At 42.9% G+C, this 21360-nt stretch overlaps 1 protein-coding gene across 2 annotated transcripts in view; it reads right to left on the bottom strand.

The window, feature by feature from the left end:
- BBOF1 (basal body orientation factor 1) overlaps positions 1–20976 on the bottom strand; it is a 45714-nt gene extending 24738 nt beyond the window's left edge. For both annotated transcript variants that reach the window (XM_014463376.2, XM_023761336.1), the window contains exons 1-4: positions 20823–20976; positions 13096–13324; positions 5830–5895; positions 3946–4089 (exon numbers count right to left, since the gene is read on the bottom strand). In XM_014463376.2, coding sequence (XP_014318862.1) covers positions 3946–4089; positions 5830–5895; positions 13096–13324; positions 20823–20881 — 498 coding nt within the window. In that variant the 5' untranslated portion in view covers positions 20882–20976. The remainder of the gene's footprint in view (positions 1–3945; positions 4090–5829; positions 5896–13095; positions 13325–20822) is intronic.
- Between the last annotated feature and the right edge of the window lie 384 nt (positions 20977–21360).

Here is a 21360-nt window from a genome sequence, read left to right as displayed (position 1 = left end):
TAGAAGCCCAGTGCACAAAAATTTGTGCACTCGGGGGGGGGGGGTCCCTCAGCCCGGTCTGTGCCCTCTCGCAGTCTGGGACCCCTTGGGGGATGACCACCTGCTGGCTTAGGCCCGCTCCCTGGGGGATTGGGCCTAAGCTGGCAGTCAGACATCCCTCGGGCAGCCTGGAGCCCTCGGGGGATGTCCACTTGCCAGCGGGGAGCAGGTCTAAGCTGCAGTCAGATATCCTTAGCACTGCTGAGGAGGCAGGAGAGGGTCCCACTGTTATGGGTTGACTCAGCGAGATAGACCACCGACTCAGAATTTAAATTTAGGTGCCTTTATTAAGCCAGCCAGCTGACCACAGTCCCAGCATCCCGCCGAAGCAAAAGGCTGAACTGTGGTGTAGACTGCAAAAGTTACAGCACATTTATTTGAAAAAACTACAAAGTTACAAAGCCTTGTTTACGCAATTTGTTCCCAACACAGTATAGCATTATCACCTTCCTATCTATGTTTTCCGGAAACAGAGAGCACAGTATATTGAGGAGGGACCATGAGACCATATCTCAAGGCCTGACCTGATGTCAGTACCTTCCTATCTGTCTGTTCCAGGAACAGACAGCACAGCGTGCCCCGATATGCAGCCCAGTACACCACCACCACCGCTGTACTGGAAGCCATCAGCCTGGCTTGTGGCTGAGCAGAGCTCCCCCTGTGGGAGTGCACTGACCACCAGGGGGCAGCTCCTGCATTGAGCATCTGCCCCCTGGTGGTCAGTGTGTGTCATAGTGACCAGTCATTCCCAGTCGTTCTGCTGTTAGGGTCAATTTGTATATTACCCTTTTATTATATAGGAGTGCCTGGCCAGCCTGGGTGAGGGGCTGATGGCTGTTTGCAGGCTGGCCACAGCCCCTTCAGGGTGGGGGTCCCTCCTGGGGTGCATGGTCAGCCTGGGTGAGGGGCTGATGGCTGTTTTCAGGCTGGCCACTGCACCTTCAGTGTGGGGGTCCCCACTGGGGTGCCTGGTCAGCCTGGTTGAGGGGCTGAGGGCTGTTTGCAGGCTGGCCACAGCCCCTTCAGGGTGGGGGGGGGGTCCTTATGGAATGCCTGGCCAGTCTGGGTGAGGGGCTGAGGGCCGTTTTCAGGCTAGCTAAGCCCCCCAGCGGGGACTCTCACCCCATGAGGGTGTGGCCAGCCTGGGTGAGGGGCTGATGGCTGTTTGCAGGCTGGTCACGGCCCCCAGCTACCCAAGCTCCCAGTGGAGGCTGGCTGGAAGCAGGTATTTGGGATTTATTTGTCTTCTATAATTGAAACTTTGTTGCCATGAGCGGAGGCCACAACCAGCTCAGGGCAGGCAGGAAGCTTGGCTTCCTCCATCACCCAGGCAACCAAACCTCCTGCTTGCTCCAGCTCCGTGGCTGCCGGCTGCCATCTTGGCTGGGTTAACTTGCATATAGTCACTCTGATTGGCGGGTGGGCGTGGCTTGGGGCATAGCGAAGGTATGGTCAATTAGCATCTTTGTATTTTATTAGTGTAGATATATATATATATTTATTTCTACATTGCATTTTTATGAAAATACTAGAGGCCCGGTGGCAGTCTGGGACCCCTCGGGGGATGGCCACCTGCTGGCTTAGGCCCGCTCACCGGGGGATTGGGCCTAAGCTGGAAGTCAGACATCCCTCTGGCAGCCCGGGAGCCCTTGGGGGATGTCCACTTGCCAGCGGGGAGCAGGCCTAGCTGCAATCAGACATCCTTAGTGCTGCTGAGGAGGCGGGAGAGGCTCCCACCACCACCACTATACTGGCAGCCATCAGCCTGGCTTGTGGCTGAGCAGAGCTCCCCCTGTGGGAGCACACTGACCACCAGGGGGAAGCTCCTGCATTGAGCATCTGTCCCCTCATGGTCAGCGTGTGTCATAGTGACCAGTCATTCCCAGTCGCTCTGCTGTTAGGGTCAATTTGCATATTACCCGTTTATTATATAGGATTCAATGGCTATCTCTAGGTGTTTGTGTGTGTGGTGGGGAGAGGACAACTTTTTTTATCAGCTAAATTTGCTGAAATGGGTATCATCATTTTGTCAAAAACAAAGACAAAAAAATTTATGAGGGAAAAAAAACTGCAACCTACCAATGTATGCTTCTTCTGCTAATCAGGTGGATAGAATTTTGTTTTCTTTAAAATATATGTTTTGACTACCTTTTTATAATCTAAATGTAATTAGCTTCTTTTAAATGTATACAGTGAATTTTATTACCCACTATAATTAATTTTCTTCATTTATGTATTACCTCTCCCCTTAATTTTAAGTTCACGGGCCTCCACACCTGCCTTAATTCTTCCATATTCCACAGAACCACCTTATTTTTCCCCATAAGCCTTTGAATTTTAAGTCTTTCTGGCCCAACAGTCCTCTTTGAAGAGATATGAAATCTATTTGTCCCCTAGGTGGCAACATTGTTCTTTAAAAAAATCCCACTGCATCCCACTAGATTATGACTAGTTCCTCATTCACTTTGATTCAGAATGTATACCTCCACATAAAATGTCTATTTTGAGAGTTCCTGAAAAGTTAAGGAACTTAATTTGATTCAATATGCAGCATTTTCATATAAAACAGAACTTAATATTCCTTCTAAACTTTTCTTTTTCAGTTTTATTGAGGCATAAATGACAAAACTGTAAAGTATTTCAACTGTACATAGTGATTATTTGATATATGTATACATTGTGAAAAGGGTCCTCCCATCTAATTAAAAGAAAAGTTGATATCCCTTCAATTACTTTTTTTTTTTTTGAGAGAGAGGAAGGGAGAGGGGGAGAGAGAGAGAAACATTAATGATGAGAGAATCATTGGCTGGCTGCCTCCTGCATGCCCCACACTGGGAATAGAGCCCGAAACCTTGGCATGTGCCCTGACCGGGAATCGAACCATGACCTCCTGGTTCATAGGTCGATGCTCAACCACTGAGCCACACCGGAAGGGTTCCCTCCAATTACATTTTTAATGAAAAGACCCACTCGGCATTTAACAAATATTTATTGAGCTAAATTACTGTTTATCTTGTATTTTTGATGACTACAAAGGACAACACTGTTTGTACTTTGAAGTATTTACCAATCCACTAGGGTAGATAAAACAAATGATAACTATAATATCAAGATAGAATAGGCTAAATGGTATAAAAAGATACAAAATGCTATGGGGACACAGAAAATTACTTTTTTTGGCTAATAATCTTATTTTTTTCAGAGAGCTACACACCACTGTTAATATAATTCTATGTCAAATACACTATTTTAAACACTTTCCATATATGAACTCAGTCCTTAAAATAACACTATAAGACTCTTATTCTCCTCATTTTACAGATGAGAAAACCAAGGAATAGAGAGGTTAAGTAGCTTGCCCAAAGTCAGCTACTTATGCCTGGACTCATCTATGACATTTGTTGCATTATGATCAATGCAATAAAACTATATTCTGAGATGAGAGGATGGAAAGTAAGAGAAAGAGCATAGCAAGGTCAGAGGAATTTTCTAAAAGTACTGTTTTCTTCATCTCACCCACACCTACCCAGAGAGCCTTTTAAAATTTTCTAAAATTATCATTCATCCGTCTAAACATATTTTCCTTTAGGACTTTGCTACTTTGCCTCTACTGTTTTCAAAGAACTGTAGTTTGTTTCTTATTGAAGTTACTCTAAAATTTTGACTGCTGATAAATGTGGGAGTTATGTGCTGGCTAAGATTTGGTTAATTTACAAAGGCATCAATGCTTAGAAAAAGAAAAGTCTAACCATCAAGACCTTTTGTATCCAGCCCTAAACTGATGTCTTACACTTTTATTGTAAAAAAAAAAAAATCCCTTTACCATCTTACATGAGTAAATGTCAGTGAAGGCTTTTGCAGACATAGTATTAATTCTAACCTCCTTTTTAAAAGAAAGAAACTTACATCATCTAATTCTTTCTCCACTTGGATTTTTCGTTTTTGGAATTGTTTTATTGTTTTTAGCTCTGTCTGAATCATGCCAATTTCTTTGGATTTCTGATAGAAACGTCCCTCCAGGTCATTTATTTGCTCATTATACTTTTGTTCCTGTATATAAAAACAAAGAAAAACAGGTAAATGAGTTAGGAAAAAGAACAGATATCCCGCAGAATCATGTTCCATTTGAAGCCTTAAGCCATTTGTCTATCCTCTTTAAAGAAATGTTCCCTTTTTATTTTTGTGTAAAGTTTTACTTTCTGTTAAAAAATATCAAGTGCCGAAACCGGTTTGGCTCAGTGGATGGAGCGTCGGCCTGCGGACTGAAAGGTCCCAGGTTCGATTCCGGTCAAGGGCATGTACCTGGGTTGCGGGCACATCCCCAGTAGGAGATGTGCAGGAGGCAGCTGATCGATGTTTCTCTCTCATTGATGTTTCTAACTCTCTATCTCTCTCCCTTCCTCTCTGTAAAAAATCAATAAAATATATTTTTAAAAAAATATCAAGTGCCTTGAATAAAAAAAAATTCTAAGTAAACTGATCTTGTATAGAAAATGCAGATATTTATTAACAAGAGGCATAAGACTAAAAAAAAATTTAATCTGTAAGAACAATAAATAACGTTCCTGACCCTAAATTAAAATTAGTAAATTAAGAGACAAAGGGAGGGCTAATATCTCTAGTAAAGAAAGCAAGGAGAAGGTGGGAGAAAGAGGAAGGAAGGAAGAAGAGAGAGGAGGAGAAGAAAGAAGGAAGAAGAAAAAAGGGAAGAAAAGGAGAGAGAAAAGAGAGAAAAAGGAGGAGGAAGAAGAAAAAGGGCCAATACAGCAAAAACAACAATAACAAACAAACAAAACACACATACACACACACACAAAAACCACCACACCTGAAATATCAAAAGTAATGCAAATGACCCTCAAATATATGAAAAAAATGCTCAACCTAGCTCACAATAAGAGAAATGCAAATTGAAATACACTGAAACCATTTCTCACCTATCTGGTATATTTTGAACACATGGACAGAAGTTAGATTTCTCAGAATATACCATGTTTGATAGATTTGACTTTGAAACCACATAATTATAAATATTTATATAATTACATACTTTTATATGCACAATTAAATTTTTCAAAAGCAACTCCTAAATATCAAAAGCAAACTGTGTTGTTGAGTTGATGGCATAACCTCACAGAAAGGAATTATTTCAAATGGTTTTTAAACCTTATAATTTGATAGTAAATTCCTATTGGCATATATCAAGGAGAAAAGGGCCTCACAAAATCTTAAAACTGTTCCCACTAATCTATGTTGGTGGTAGCATTGGTATCAGTATTCTGTGACTGTTGATGTATTGAGGTTTAAAGCAACTACAAAATTATATTGTTATCATTAAGAACCAGGATTTTGGGCAAGGAAGAAAGGACACACTTAACTTTATAAGGAGATATAGTTAAGTAAAAACCCTTTATTCCTGCATCTGAATTGAAAACATTAGTGTGAACTTATAATATATTTTGTGATATATTTTAATCTTTTAAAAAATTTCTTTATTTATATTTTAATCTTTTAAAAATACTGTGTATACATATTTCCTAACTTTTGGCCTACTGAAAAGCCGTAGGAAGAATGTAAAACTCGGGATCAGTAAGCACCACTAATACCAGATGGTTTTCTATAATAACATATTTTTATGTTGTTTTTTGAGCTTCTGTACAACAAATGTGTGAACTGTAAGGTTACTGAGCTGCTCAGATGACTGATTCATTTAATCTCATTGTGTCTTAAAAATGAGCTTGTCAGAAAGCTGACCACCCAGTAAGTGTATTGATGTACATTGATACTTGCCAATATTTCCTTCTCCTCTTGGGCTTTTTCCTTTGTTTCATTCAACTGCTGTTTTAGTTTTTCAATCTGTAGAAGATGAAAATACAGAGTTAGGAAGGTGATGAAATTGCTGTGTTCTTCCTTTATTACGTGGCCTTGTTTTCACTTATTAAAACCAGTAGGGTTGGAGAGGTTGAGTAAGGAGGGAAGAGGAGAGGGAACATACTTCATACCTTTAATCTGCTATTGCTAGTTTCCCAAACCTGGCTATAATAAGAATTACCTGAGTAACTCTTTTTTTTAAATTGTGGTAAAAGAATACAACATTAAGCCCTGGCTGGGTAGCTCAGCTGGTTAGAGCATTGTCCCAATATGCCAAGGTTGTGGATTTGGTACCCAGTCAGGGCACATAGAAGAATCAATCAATGAATGCATAAATAAGTGGAACAAAAAAATTGATGTCTCTCTGTCTCTCTGTCTCTTTATCTTTCTCTCTCTCTCAAGTTAATGAATACATGTTAAAAAAAAAAAGAGAGAGAGAGAGAGAGAGAGAGAGACATTGCCCCACCTGTGTGGCTCAGCGGTTGATTGGTAACCTATGAACCAGGAGGTCATGGTTTGATTCCCAATCAAGGCACATGCCCTGTTTGGGGGCTCAATTCCCAGTAGGGGGCGTGCAGGAGGCAGCCGATCAATGATTCTCTCTCATCACTGATGTTTCTATATCTTTCCTTTCCTCTCTCTCTAAATATCAATAAAAATTTTTTTAAAAGAACATTAAATTGACCATGCTAACCATTTTTATTTTTAAATATTTTTATTGATTTCAGAAAAGAAATATTAACCATTTTTAAATGTCACTTCAGTAAAGTATATTCACATTGTTGTACAACGAATCTCTGTAACTTACCATCTTGAAAATCTGAAACTCTATACTCATAAAATACTAATTCCTTTTCCTCCTTTACCCAAAGCCCTGGGCAACCACCTTTCTACTTTCTATTTCTGGATTTTGACTACTTTAGATATTTGATATGAATAAAATCACACAATATTTATCCTTTCATGACTGGCTTATTTCACTGAACATAATGTCCTTGAGGTTTATCTATGTCGTACGTAGCATGTGACAGGATTTCCTTTTTTAAAATTTTGATTCTTTATTGTTTAAAGTATTACATATGTCTCCCTTTTCCCCCATTGACCTCTCCCTGGTTGTTCCCACCCCACCTCCAGCACATGCCCTGCCCCCCTACTATCTGTGTCCATGTGTTATGTTTATATGCATGCATGCAAGTCCTTTGTTTGGTCTCTCCTCCTCTACTCCCGTTCCCCTGCCCCCCACCCCCCGCCTTCCCTCTGAAGTTGGATGGTCTGTTCGATGCTTCTATGTCCTGGGTCTATTTTAGATCATCAGTTTATGTTGTTCATTATATTCCACAAATAAGTGAGATCATGTGATATTTATCTTTCTCCAACTGGCTCATTTCACTTAGCATAATGCTCTCCAGGTCTATCCATGCTGTTGCAAATGGTAAGAGTTTCGTCTTTTTTACAGCAGCATAGTATTCCATTGTGTAGATCAGGGGTCCTCAAACTACGGCCCGCAGGCCACATGCAAATACAAATATTGTATTTGTTCCCGTTTTGTTTTTTTACTTCAAAATAAGATATGTGCAGTGTGCATAGGAATTTGTTCATAGTTTTTTTTTAAACTATAGTCCGGCCCTCCAACGGTCTGAGGGACAGTGAACTGGCCCCCTGTTTCAAAAGTTTGAGGACCCCTGGTGTAGATGTACCAGTTTTTTAATCCACTCATCTGCTGATGGGCACTTAGGTTGTTTGGATTTCCTTCTTTTTTAAGGCTGTGTAATAATATTCCATTAAATGTCTGTATATACCATTTTTTTCCTTTTTTATCCCATCAATGGACATTTGTGTTGCTTCCACCTCTTGGCTACGTGAATAATGTTTGAACAAACATGGGCATGCAAGTATCTCTCCAAGATCCTGCTTTAAATTCTTGTTGCTGGGTCATCTGGTAATTCTATTTTTAATTTTTTGAGGAACCTCCATGCTGTTTTCCATAGTAATTGTTCCAATTTACATTCCCACCAACAGTGCATAAGGGTTCTAATTTTTCTGCTTTCTTTCCAATATTTGTTATTTTCTGTTTTTCTGATAGTAGCTATGGGTACCTCATTGTTTTGATATGCATTTCTCTTATCTGGGTAACTTTTTAAAAATTTCATTTCTCAATTACATTTGACATTCAATATTATTTTGTATTCATTTCAGATGTATACCCCAGTGATTAGACAATCATATACTTACAAAATGGTCCCCTCAGTAGCGGGGGGACCCACCTGGCACTGTACAATATTATTACAATATCATTGACTATATTCCCTATGTTGTACTTTACATCCCTGGGACTATCTTGTGACTGTGGGAAGCCACCACTTTCCCAATACTGTCATAAGAGTGCACCAAGGAACACAGAAGGCCAATGGACCTTGGGCATTAGCAGGCTGACGCTAAGCACTGACTGTTCTGTGTTGAGATAGTGGTGGCTCGAAGCAATTTCCTGAATGAATAGCCTCAAAGTAAATGTTTACTGAAGCTTACTGATATTTACTGATGTTTATTGAACTTACAGACTGTCTACTACCTGTTTGCCATGTTCTACTGAGGGCAAGATGTGTATCTAAAATTGAATAAAAAGTGGATAAGGCCAGGTTTCAGTGTGGCTCCCCAAGAAAGGGGGTTTCCAGCTGGCCCTTCATGCCTTCTAAATTCATATTTCTTATATAGTACTTTCATTTGTGCGTCAGCCCCTCTTTCGGATCCTGAACACTAGCCATGCAGGTTGCAGCATTCTGGTGCCATGAGCAGGACCTGGAGGAGAAGATTCACCTGAGCGAAAAACAAAGTGAAAAAGGAAAAGTGGAAATTCACCAGAAAAGTGAGAAGTTCACTGCGCACAAAGCCCGGGCCAGCTTCAGAGTTGCAACCATAAGTGGACAAGGAACATTTTGATTCAGGTTATAATGGGGAAGAATTCGAGTAAAAGGCAAAAACATCATTGTAAATTCACCCCTAGTATTGCCGACACAGCTGACTCTCATAGCCAAAGAAAATGCCTTGGATAAATAATAATTGGCTTTAAAATCTCAAAGTTGTTAAAACATAAATAAAAAGATGTAACTAAAATGAAGGATTTATAATAAAGCTTTTCAGTAATAATTATAAATATATTAATAATGAAGTCAGTCACTCAAGAGGAGACTGACTGTACTCTCTGTTAGAGGAAAGGGCCAGTCACCCTTCTCCCTTTAAAGGCAGAGAAGCCACAGCAGTAACCTTAGATGTTATCTCTAAGGAAGAATATAGCAGTTTAAAATCCAAGCAGCTAGAGGCCTACTCTCTCCTCCCCCTGCCTTTTCTCTAGCTTCATATGCCTATATATAATTTTCTAAAAGACTTAATTAACTTAAAGACTTTGGAGCATTGATAGGTTAAATGATAAACATCTAAATATTTTTAAATAGCATACAATACTGAAACATTACCTGCTAGACAAGTTTTAATTTGCCTGCTCTTAGTTTTTATTACAGAAGGCCTCGTGTACTTTGTTGAGGGTATATTTTCTTGAAAGTAAGAGTGTATTTAAAGTGTGTTCATAAATGTTAATCTAAGAAATGCTGGCTGTTTACTTTTTGGTAATCATTGGAAAATTAAGGTTTCTGAGAGTGAAGAATTCTAATACATTTTAAAGAAAAAAAGAAAGGTCTGTGCAAGTTGCTGAAGGTATATACAAGTTACAGAAAGAAAGAATATTACAGTGGAAATACTTAATGGAAGGTCTAAGGCATGTTTATACATTTTTGAAGGACATGGAAAGAAGGTTTGAAGGCTAATTTGAAACTGAAATTTGTGAAGGTTGCGTATGTAATGAGAAGGAAAAAAAAGAAAGTTACTTTTACTTGAGATGTATGCATTGCAGTATTGACCAGCATGTCTCTCTCCTCCCTGTTTTTCTGAAAGGCAACCAAGTTGGTTGCTGTTTAAAAGAAAGTAAAAGTTTTTAAAAGAAACTCCCTAAATGTGGCTTAGAGATTGCTCTGGGAAAAAATATAGAGGGGAATGCCCTTCAAATATCTAGAAACTGTAATTAAAAATCAATGTATTAGGCCTTAAAAAGTAGAAATACAGAAGGATTACCTTAAAACCTTACCGTAAATGACTCTCAAAAATTATTAGGGAACATTAATTGGTTAAGACCTTACCTAAAAATCTCTACAGGAGAAATGACAAATTTATTCAATATACTTAGGGATGACTTTAATCTTTCCTTGTCCCGAACATTAACAGATGAAGCTAGGAAGGAGTTACTAAGAATTGACCAGGCAATCTCCTCAGCCCAAGTAGCACAGACAAAGCCTAAATTGCCTTTATTAGGACAGATTAATCCTACTAGAAATAGTCCCACTGGAGTCATCTTCCAAAATAAAAACTCTCCTACTATTATTGAGTGGGTCCACCTCAATCCTCTGAAACTGTGGTTACATATGTAGAACTCATGGGTCAATATCTCAACTCAGAAAGTGCTGCAGGCAGCTTAGAGGTAAAGAACCCCAATGTATCTATCTTCCCCTCACTTGGAAGCAATTAGAAATGTTATTTCAGACTGATTTGAATTGGCAGATAGGACTAAGTGGATATTCAGGGGAACTTAGTTGTCACCTACTAAAAAACAAGTTACTGCAATTTTTATATTACACCCCTATTATTTATTTTTTTTTAAATATATTTTATTGATTTTTTACAGAGAGGAAGGGAGAGAGATAGAGAGTTAGAAACATCGATGAGAGAGAAACATCGATCAGCTGCCTCCTGCACATCTCCCACTGGGGATGTGCCCGCAACCCAGGTACATGCCCTTGACCGGAATCGAACCTGGGACCTTTCAGTCCGCAGGCCGACGCTCTATCCACTGAGCCAAACCGGTTTCGGCACACCCCTATTATTATACCAAAAATTACTAGGTAGGAACTTATTCCTGGAGCATTAACTGTTTTTTTTAAATTAAATCTTTATTGTTCAGATTATTACAGTTGTTCCTCTTTTTCCCCCCCATAGCTTCCCTCCACCCGGTTCCCACCCCGCCCTCCGCCCTCACCCCGCCCCCACTGTCCTCATCAATAGGTGCACGATTTTTGTTCAGTCTCTTCCCGCATCCCCCACACCCCTTTCCCCCACAAGAATAGGCAGTCCACACCCTTTCTATGCCCCTGATCCTATTATATTCACTGGTTTATTCTGTTCATCAGATTATTTATTCACTTGATTTTTAGATTCACTTGTTGATAGATGTGTATTTGTTGTTCATAATTTGTATCTGTACCTTTTTCTTCTTCTTCCTCTTCTTAAAGGATACCTTTCAGCATTTCATATAATGCTGGTTTGGTGGTGATGAACTCCTTTAGCTTTTTCTTATCTGTGAAGCTCTTTATCTGACCTTCAATTCTGAATGATAGCTTTGCTGGATAAAGTAATCTTGGTTGTAGGTTCTTGCTATTCATCACTTTGAATATTTCTTGCCACTCTCTTCTTGCCTGCATGGTTTCTGTTGAGAAATCAGCTGACAGTCGTATGGGTACTCCCTTGTAGGTAACTGACTGTTTTTCTCTTGCTGCTTTTAAGATTCTCTGTCTTTTGCTCTTGGCATTTTAATTATGATGTGTCTTGGTGTGGTCCTCTTTGGATTCCTTTTGTTTGGGGTTCTCTGCGCTTCCTGGACTTGGAAGTCTATTTCTTTCACCAGGTAGGGGAAGTTTTCTGTCATTATTTCTTCAAATAGGTTTTCAATATCTTGCCCTCTCTCTTCTTCTGGTACCCTTATAATTCTGATGTTGGTACGCTTGAAGTTGTCCCAGAGGCTCCTTACACTATCTTCGTATTTTTGGATTCTTTTTTCATTTTGCTTTTCTGGTTGGGTGTTTTTTGCTTCTTCGTATTTCAAATCTTTGACTTGATTCTTGCGATCCTCTGGTCTGCTGTTGGGAGTCTGTATAATATTCTTTATTTCAGTCAGTGTATGCTTAATTTCTAGTTGGTCCTTTATCGCAACATTGAGGGTCTCACTAGATTTCTTGAGGGTCTCACTACATTTATCGGCGGTTTCCATAAAATTCTTGAAAAATCTTAGAACCGTGGTTTTGAACTCTATATCCAGTCGTTTGCTGTCCTCCATTTCTGTCATTTGTGACCTGTTTCTTTGTCTTCGCATTTTGTCTGCTTCCCTCTGCACTTTACTTTCGTAGCTCCTCTGAGTCTGTGTGCTCTTCTCTTTCCTTCTAGTTGTAGAATTTCCACTCAGCCAGCCTTCCTGTGGTTCTGGATGATGACTGTTCTGTCTTTTAGTTGTATTTTTGAAGTTGTTGTCGGAGGCAGCAATTTCCGGTGTTTTCCTATGCCGCCATCTTGGTTTCTCCCCTATTTTTAATCCTATATAATAAAAGCTTAGGTGGTGCCACACCCTGGTGCAATGACCTTGAGTGATGCTCTCGTGCGATGCCCTCACAAGATGGCCACCGCAAAAATGGCTTCCGAAAAGATGGCCGCCACAGATGGCTGCCACAAGATGGCCACGTGCACAGCAGAGGTGGGGTCTGGCAGCCGCTCCACATGGTGAGGCCTGGGGGTCCCACGGCTCCACGCGGCACGGAGGAGGCCAGTCCTGGCATCTCCACCGCCTCGTGCAGAGGAGGCGGGTCAGGTAGTTGTGGGTGATTGAGCCAGCAGGGGAGGGCAGTTGGGGACGATCGGGCTGTCAGGGGAGCAGTTAGAGGGCAATCAGGCTGGCATGCAGGCGAGCGGTTAGGAGGCAGTGGTCCCGGATTGTGAGAGAGATGCACGAATTTTGTGCACCAGGCCTCTAGTATTTCTATAATTAACATGAAATAAGACTATAACAGTTTAAATAAAGTTTAAGAAAATAATATATTTCTATGATATAGAAGAATGAGTAAAACAATATAGGAGAGCTAGCTAACCAGGATATTTTGAACCTGCTTTACTTCTTTGCAAAATAATTTCTTTGGTTTTAATGAACATCCATAATTGTGAAAAATTATACATTTGCTACAGATAGATGTAGGCCTTTGATATATGGAGGCAGATGAAAATAAAAAAATATAAGTGATACTGATAAAGGCAGATCAATATCAATTAGTTAATGCAGGCCACAAAGTTTCTATGTAATGAGGATTTCTACCCACCTACCATATTATCTTTCTCCTGGTCCTGCTTCTTCAGGTAGCTTAATACGGACATTGTGTCTTTCTCCATTTTATACTGCTGTTTCCTTAAGTCCTCATTAGTTTTTGCAAGTCTCAGGGAAGTATCACGATACTCAATCCTAGAGAGCTCTGTGATTTCCAGCCTGGACTCCCAAAGGGAGGCATTGGCCTTGGCTCTTTCCACTGCAGTTTCCTCAGTTTTTGTTGACTTCCTACATGGGAAGAGGGCATTGACAACATATAACTAATTATTCTCTACTACTTTTCTCTATTATTGTTTTGTTTGATATTGCCTGGCACATATGATCAAGCATTATTAGATGAATTAGTTAATAATAAATACATATTTACTTGACAAGGGAGTTATCTTAGTAGGTGCCTCTTCCTGGAAGAGGAAAGCTTTGGAGCATAACTCCAAAGGACTAGAAAAACAAAGAGGAAAGGCATAATAAATTAAATTTACTTCATAAAGCTTTCACATCTTTTCACTTACTTATTTGATTCTCTCATATTTGAACTGTCTTTTATTCCAACTTGCTCAGTCTTAGACCCTGGCTCTCTCTACTACAAATCCATTACCTTAGTTCCTCTTCACCATGAAGATACATTCATAATGTAAATGTAACTTTAAATCCATATTTCTGTAATCTTCCACCTATCCCAATCCCAATTTTCTTTTTGTTCTAGGGTATTTTGTGTGTTTTGTTTGTTTCTTGGCTAGGCCTTGGACAAATATTCAAGTCACTTGAGCAAGTACTAGTATGTTAAATATTTTATCTGCTAGTTCCACAATGCATCAGGCTTCAAGGATGCCTGACAAACAAACCATAATCATTTGTACAGAGGTAAAGTGGAACTCCTATCTAATAAAATAGTAATATGCAAATTGACCATCTCTCCCACATATAAGATGGCCGCCTCCATGTGGTCAAATATGGCCACCTCCATGTGGACACAAGATGGCTGGCAGGGGAGGGCAGTTGTGGGCGATCAGGCCAGCAGGGGGAGGGCAGTTGGGAGGGACCAGGCCTGAAAGGGAGGGCAGTTGGGGGCGATCAGGCCTGCAGGGGAAGGGAGTTAGGGGTGACCTAGGCCTGAAGGGGAGGACAGTTGGGGGGAACAAGGCCTACAGAGGAGAGCAGTTGGGGGGACCAAGCCTGCAGAGGAGGGTGGTTGGGGGTGACCAGACCTGCAGGGAGGACAGTAGGGGGGGAACAGGCCTGCAGGGGAGGGCAGTTAGGGGTGACCAGGCTGGCAGGGGAGGGCAGTTAGAGGCAACCAGGCTGGCCAGGGAGGGCAGTTAGGGGTGACCAGGCCAGCAGGGGAGGGCAGTTAGGGGCAATCAGACCGGCAGGTGAGCAGTTAGGCGTCGGCTGGGTATATCCTATATAATAAAAGGCTAATATGCAAATCAAATGGCAGAACCACCAGTTGCTATGATGCACACTGACCACCAGAGGGCAGACACTCAATGCAGGTGCTGCCCCCTGGTGGTCAGTGTGCTCCCACAGCGGGAGTGCTGGTCAGCTCACCAATGGGTGCCAGACACCGGCTCACAGCTGGCAAGCGCAGCTGTGGCGGCACAAGCCTCTCCTGCCTCCTGGGCAGGGCTACTGAGCAGTGGTGGCGGCAGGTGCAGTGGGACCGGGAATGCCATAGAGAGTAGAGAACAGTGCAAGCATCTAGCAAATTGTTGGGGAAGGAAAATAAAATTTAAGTAGCTAAGAGTTCTGACCTGAACTCTCAACCTTTGTATTAGTGAACATGCATCCTAATATATAAAAACCCAGGGTTTGAAAAAACCAAAGGCTCGACCGACCGGAAGTCAGTCCTGCAGTCAGTGCTGGGTTGCCGTGGCTGCGGATCAGGCTCGGAGAGAGGCCTGGAGAGGCAGGGTCTGATCTGCAGCCTCCATGGAAACTGTTGATCAGCTGTTGCCTCTTTCTCTCGGGCTTCGCCAGCAGCCCCGCCTCTGTTTCTCTCTGGGCCTCTGCAGGGGCTGCTGATCAGCCCCACCTCTCTGATTAGGCCCAGAGATAGGCCCGGATATGCTGACTATCATAGAAATTGACCAATCAGAACCATCTCTGCATGAAGTGCGAGGAGCCAATGGCTGCCTAGGAGGTGGAGCTTTTGATACTAACTGGCATAGAAACCGACCAATCAGAACCTAATCTGGGTGAACTGCGAAGGCAGAACCGATGGTGGGGGCTGAGGAGGGTTTTTAAGGGCAACAGCTGTTTGGTGTAAGGTGAAAGAAAGCAGTTTAATTTTCTAATGAACAGTTTGGCAGTATAGTGCATATCAGTCTGGCTATCAGTCCAGATATAGGGATTATGTATTTTTGTCTGCCAAGAGCATCTCCTCCTGCAGAAAAGGCTTTACCCCACCCCCCATTTAAGCAATCCTATCTTATATAATCTATCTATACTAATAAAAGGGTAATATGCTAATTAGACCAGGTCAACCAGCCATCTTCCAGACATCTGACTTCCTTCTGGACAAAGCCCTGGTGGTGGGGGCCGAGGCAGAGAGGGCAGTTGGAGGCAAGATCAAGCCGGCAGGGGAGGGCCATTGGGGGTGAGATCAGGCAGGCAGGGGAGGGCAGTTGGGGGTGATCAGGCAGGCAGAGGCAGTTGGGGGCGAGATCATGCCAACAGGGGAGAGCAGTCAGGGGCATGATCATTCCAGCAGGGGAGGGCAGTTAGGGACAATCAGGCAGGCAGGCATAGGCAGTTAGGGGCGATCAGGCCCAAATGCAGAGAGATTAGAGGTGATCAGGCAGGCAGGCAGAGGGGTTAGGGGCAATCAGGCAGGCAGGCAGAGTGGTTAGGGGTGATCAGGCAGACAGGTGAGCGGTTAGGAGCCAGCGGTCCTGGATTGCAAGAGGGATGTCCAACTGCCGGTTTAGGCCCGATCCCACAGGACATCCCCCGAGGGGTCCCCGATTGGAGAGTGTGCAGGCTTGGCTGAGGGAAACCCTCCCTCCCAGTGCACGAATTTCATGCACCAGGCCACTAGTATTTAGATAATAAAGACTTCACCTGTATTTGAATTCTAAATATTTTCATACATAAGTATGTGTGGACACTTCTATACTGTCACCCTCCATCCCCACCAACTTTTGGTTCTTGATCCCTTTTCAGTCCCACTCTCACCTTTTATTCTCTACAAATTATGGCCAGCTTCATCTCCAACCCCCACCCTGTTATAGCTATTGAACTCCCTTTCCAGCATGATTTAGACAATAGTGACAGACTGCCTTGTTGCAGTCATCAAATTGCTCCCTGAAGGTATCAAGTCTAACTTGCTCTGAGTTGATGAAAGAAATCAGATAGGATTTCTCATAAAAGGACCACTAATACTGACTGTAAAAACAAAGCAGGGTTTCTCAAACTATGAGTCATGGAAAATCCAAGAAATAAGAGATCTGTTACCCTCAATGTTCCTCTTTTTTTTTCAATCCTCACTGGAGGATATGTTTATTGATTTTAGAGAGAGAGAGAAACATTGATTCGAGAGACGAACCTCATCAGTTGCCTTCTATATGTGCCATGAATGGGGATCAAATCACCAACCTAGGTATGTGTTCTGACCAGGAATCAAACCCAAAATCTTTTTGGTGAACATGGTGACACTCCAATCAACTGAACCACCTGGCAAGGGCTCAGTGTTCTTCATTGTTGATATGTGTACTGCAGATGCATGGTCAAAAATGGAAAACATATGCTAGTGAGTTCCAAGAATGTGATAAGCCCTTGGCCCTTTTTATTTTTTTAATTAAATCTTTATTGTTCAGATTATTACAGTTGTTCCTCTTTTTTTCCCCCATAGCTCCCCTCCACCCCGTTCCCAACACACCCTCTGCCCTTACCCCCACCACCCACTGTTCTCATCCATAGGTGTACAATTTTTGTCCAGTCTCTTCCCACACCCCCCCCCCCCGAATAGTCAGTCCACACCCTTTCTATGCCCCTGATCCTATTATATTCACCGGTTTATTCTGTTCATCAGATTACTTATTCACTTGATTTTTAGATTCACTTGTTGATAGATGTGTATTTGTTGTTCATAATTTGTATCTGTACCTTTTTCTTCTTCTTCCTCTTCTTAAAGGATACCTTTCAGCATTTCATATAATGCTGGTTTGGTGGTGATGAACTCCTTTAGCTTTTTCTTATCTGTGAAGCTCTTTATCTGACCTTCAATTCTGAATGATAGCTTTGCTGGGTAAAGTAATCTTGGTTGTAGGTTCTTGGTATTCATCACTTTGAATATTTCTTGCCACTCCCTTCTGGCCTGCAAAGTTTCTGTTGAGAAATCAGCTGACAGTTGTATGGGTACTCCCTTGTAGGTAACTGACTGTTTTTCTCTTGCTGCTTTTAAGATTCTCTCTTTGTCTTTTGCTCTTGGCATTTTAATTATGATGTGTCTTGGTGTGGTGCTCTTTGGATTCCTTTTGTTTGGGGTTCTATGCGCTTCCTGGACTTGGAAGTCTATTTCTTTCACCAGGTAGGAGAAGTTTTCTGTCATTATTTCTTCAAATAGGTTTTCAATATCTTGCTCTCTCTCTTCTTCTGGCACCCCTTTAATTCAAATGTTGGTACACTTGCAGCTGTCCCAGAGGCTCCTTACACTATCTTCGTATTTTTGGATTCTTTTTTCATTTTGCTTTTCTGGTTGGGTGTTTTTTGCTTCTTCGTATTTCAGATCTTTGACTTGATTCTTGAGATCCTCTAGTCTGCTGTTGGAACTCTGCATAATATCCTTTATTTCAGTCAGTGTATGCTTAATTTCTAGTTGGTCCTTTTTCATATCCTCAAGGGTCTCGATTTCTTGAGGGTCTCACTAAATTTATCGGTGGTTTCTAGAAAATTCTTGAAAAACCTTAAAAGTGTGGTTTTGAACTCTATATCCAGTAGTTTGCTTTCCTCCATTTCTGTCATTTGTGACTTGTTTCTTTGTCTCCGCATTTTTTATGCTTCCCTGTGTTGATGGAGTGGCTTTCAGTGTTAGGTGTCCTATAGGGCCCAGTGGCTCAGCCTCCCCAATTACCTGAGGTGGACACACTTGGTGCACTCCTTTGTGGGCTTTGTGCACAGTCTTGTTGTATTTAAGTCTTGATTGTTGTAGGTATCACTGGGAGGAATTGACCTCCAGGCCAATTGGCTGTGAGAATCAGCTGTGGTTATGGTGGGAGAACTTCTGAGCTGGAGACACTCTTCTGGGGCAAGGCATGCTTCAGTGGGGCTTTGGTGCTCACTGAGTCTGCCCCTGAGTGTGTCCCTTATGGATCTGAGGAGTTGTAATCTGGACGGTCCCACTCTGACCACTGGGTACACTGGCTCCTGGATCTCTAAGGAGGTGCTAATCTAGTCTCTGCCTGAGGCTACTCAGCAGGAGCTATGGAGAGATTCCTCTTCTTTGTTTGGGGTTTGGAGGTGCCCAGATGAGGCCCAGCTGTGAAGCAATGCAAGCTGCTGTGGGGCCTTGGACCTTCTTTTGGACGTTCTGGGTCTCTCTGATTCAGCTCCAGTTTGTTAGGTAATTTTCAGGTTGCAAAGGGCCAGACCTTTCATATGCAAAAGCCTCTGTGCATAGCTTGGGTGGGGCGGGGTCTCAGGGGATCAACAGGGCGGAGCAAGCAGCTATGGCTGCTTCTCAGTCCCGCCCTAAGAGGTCCCGGGTCTCAGTGTCCCAGTAATCACTGCAAGCACCTCTGAGAGAAAGCTGCCCTCAAGTTCTGCCCACTGCCAAACAGTCCAGTTTCTCCCCGTATGAGTCTGGGTCCCCAGAGACTCACCCGGAACTGGAGTTCAGAGCAGTCAGGAGCTTGAGACTCCCTCCCGATTGAAAAAGACAACCGCGTCCTCAGCTGCCAGCCCTTTCCATGTGCACCATGTCCTCAGTTGCCAGCCCTTTCGGCGTGTGCCTCCGCACCTCCGCACCTCCTCTGAGTCTCAGTGCTTTTCTCTTTCCTTCTAGTTGTAGAATTTCCACTCAGCCAGCCTTCCTGTGGTTCTGGATGATTGTGTGAGGTAGCAATTTCCGGTGTTTACCTATGCCGCCATCTTGGTTTCTCCCGCCCTTAGCACTTTTTAAAAGTGCTAGACTAACTATGCAGTTATGTGGTGTTTTTTTTAAAAGTCACACTGTAGAAGAATACTTATATTAATAAATGGGGAAAGTTACAAATAAGTATGTACACTAGGCTATCATTTCCAAAAGATAAAAGAATATCCCCAAATAATAGTAGTGGTTATATTTGGATGATGAATTACAGGTGATTTTTATATTCTATTTTGACTATCATGTTTCCTAAACTTTCTGTACTGAGCATTTATTACTCTCTTAAACAAGTAACTTCACAAACTTTACAAGTTTGGGGATTCTCTTATAGTCCCATATATAGTATTGTTGAACACCATGTATGACTCCAATGTGTCTGGGAACTACCAGGGCCACCTAATAGATTAAGTGACAATTAGCAGCAGCTCCAAACCTGGAAAGGATTAGTGCTACAGTTAGTTCTGATCATTTTGGAGAAATCTGAACAATTAGCCAATTTGGTCAAATCCTTTACTCTTTCCTTTGAACCAAAAGGAATCCCTAGAAGACCCAAGGAACTGCTTCAATCATTGAGAGATCCTTTAGATGTTCAAGATCATCTCAACCACACAGTAGAGAGATCTCAGACTAGGATCAAGAAAGAATGAACCCAGAGCACAGTTCTTGTGGAATAAACATCTAAGTTGAAGCATACACAGGCAGATACCTTAATTTATTTAATGAACAAATAATAAGCATCTGCTGTGTGCCAGGCTCTCTGCTAGGTGCCGGAGATATGGTGAATAATGCTCAGTGCCTATTGTAGAGAAGTTTATAGTCTTGAGCAGGGTTTCCCAACCCTGGTGCTGCGGCCATTCTGAGCTAAATGATTCTTTGGGGTGCGGGGTGAGGGGGTTTTCCGGTGCATTGCAGGATGTAAAACAGCATCTCTGCTCATCTCTAGATGCCAATAGCACACATTCCCAGATGTGACAATCAAAAATGTCTCCAGGCATATTGCCAAATGTGCCCTGGAAGGCAAAATCGCCCTGGGTTAAGAACCACTCATCTAGAGTACTGCTGTCCAATACAACTCTCTGTAATGATGAAAATGTTAGATGTCTGGGCTGTCCAATACAGTTACCGCTAGCAACATGTGCCCACTGAGGTTATGAAATGTGGCTAGTACAATTGAGGATCTGAATTGTTAATTTAATTTTAATGCAGCCACACATGACCAGTGACTACCCTATTGGACAGCGCTGGTCTAGAGGACCTCCAATATCCCAATAAATGTTATCCTGGCTTTCACTTCTCGTGTCAGACCTCTTCCTCCTCATTCTCAGCTCTTTGTTCCTCCACAAGCACCTATTTCATTCCGTCTATTTTTTTGGGAACCTGTCTGCCTCCACCGTTAATGCATTACACATAGGTAGGGGCTGTCTAAATGACGTCAGGGTCCCAAATCTCATCCGAGTGGCTAAGCTGAAGCAGTCAAGTCGGGCATGCATTTGGGAATCTCTGAACAATGGGAACTGTCCTCAGAATCCGGCAGAGCGAGAGAAAAGTCCAGGAGAGCGGGCGGCCAGGTGCCAGTCAGCCAACCCCTGCGGCCCCCGGGCCCCAATCCCGGGAGAGGACCCCACCGTGGGTTCTCCTTACTTCTTAAGAAGCTTGTCTTTGTCTTTGTTCTTGCCTTTCCTCTTGCCCCTACTCGGCATCTTGGCTTCTCCAAGGGCGGTTTGTCTCGGCGGTTTCGCCGCCGCCGCCCAGCCCGGGTTCGGTCTCTAAGGAACCAGCACGCCCCGCCGGTAACTTTCCGCGCCGGCCGTTGCAAGTGCCCGCGAGCGATTGCCCCTTGACGGGACTCCCCAGGCCGCCGCGCGGGGGGGCCAAGTAAGAGGTCCGGTGCCGAGGGTGGGCCGAAATTTGCCCAAAGGGGGTATTGCACCCCCCCCGGACCGCCCCCCCCCTTTAAATTTTTCCAAATGGGGGGAAGGAACCGACCCTCTTTTTCCGGGGCCCCGGGGGGGGGAAAAACGGGGGAATAAGTAAACCCCAACCCGGGGGGGAGTAAAGAAAACTCCCGGGGGGCGGGGGCTTCTCTTGGGGGGGGGGGGAAAGGGCGGGGCCCCCCTCTCCCCCTTGTGGGGATTTTTTTTAAACAAAAACGGGCCCCCCCCCCCCCCCCCCCAGTTTT

This window comes from Myotis lucifugus, unplaced genomic scaffold (genome assembly GCF_000147115.1).
Source record: "Myotis lucifugus unplaced genomic scaffold, Myoluc2.0 scaffold_207, whole genome shotgun sequence".
NCBI classification, from domain to species: Eukaryota; Metazoa; Chordata; class Mammalia; order Chiroptera; family Vespertilionidae; genus Myotis; species Myotis lucifugus.
The sequence above is the reverse complement of the archived record's forward strand: the minus strand, read 5'-3'. Positions and strand labels throughout refer to the sequence as shown.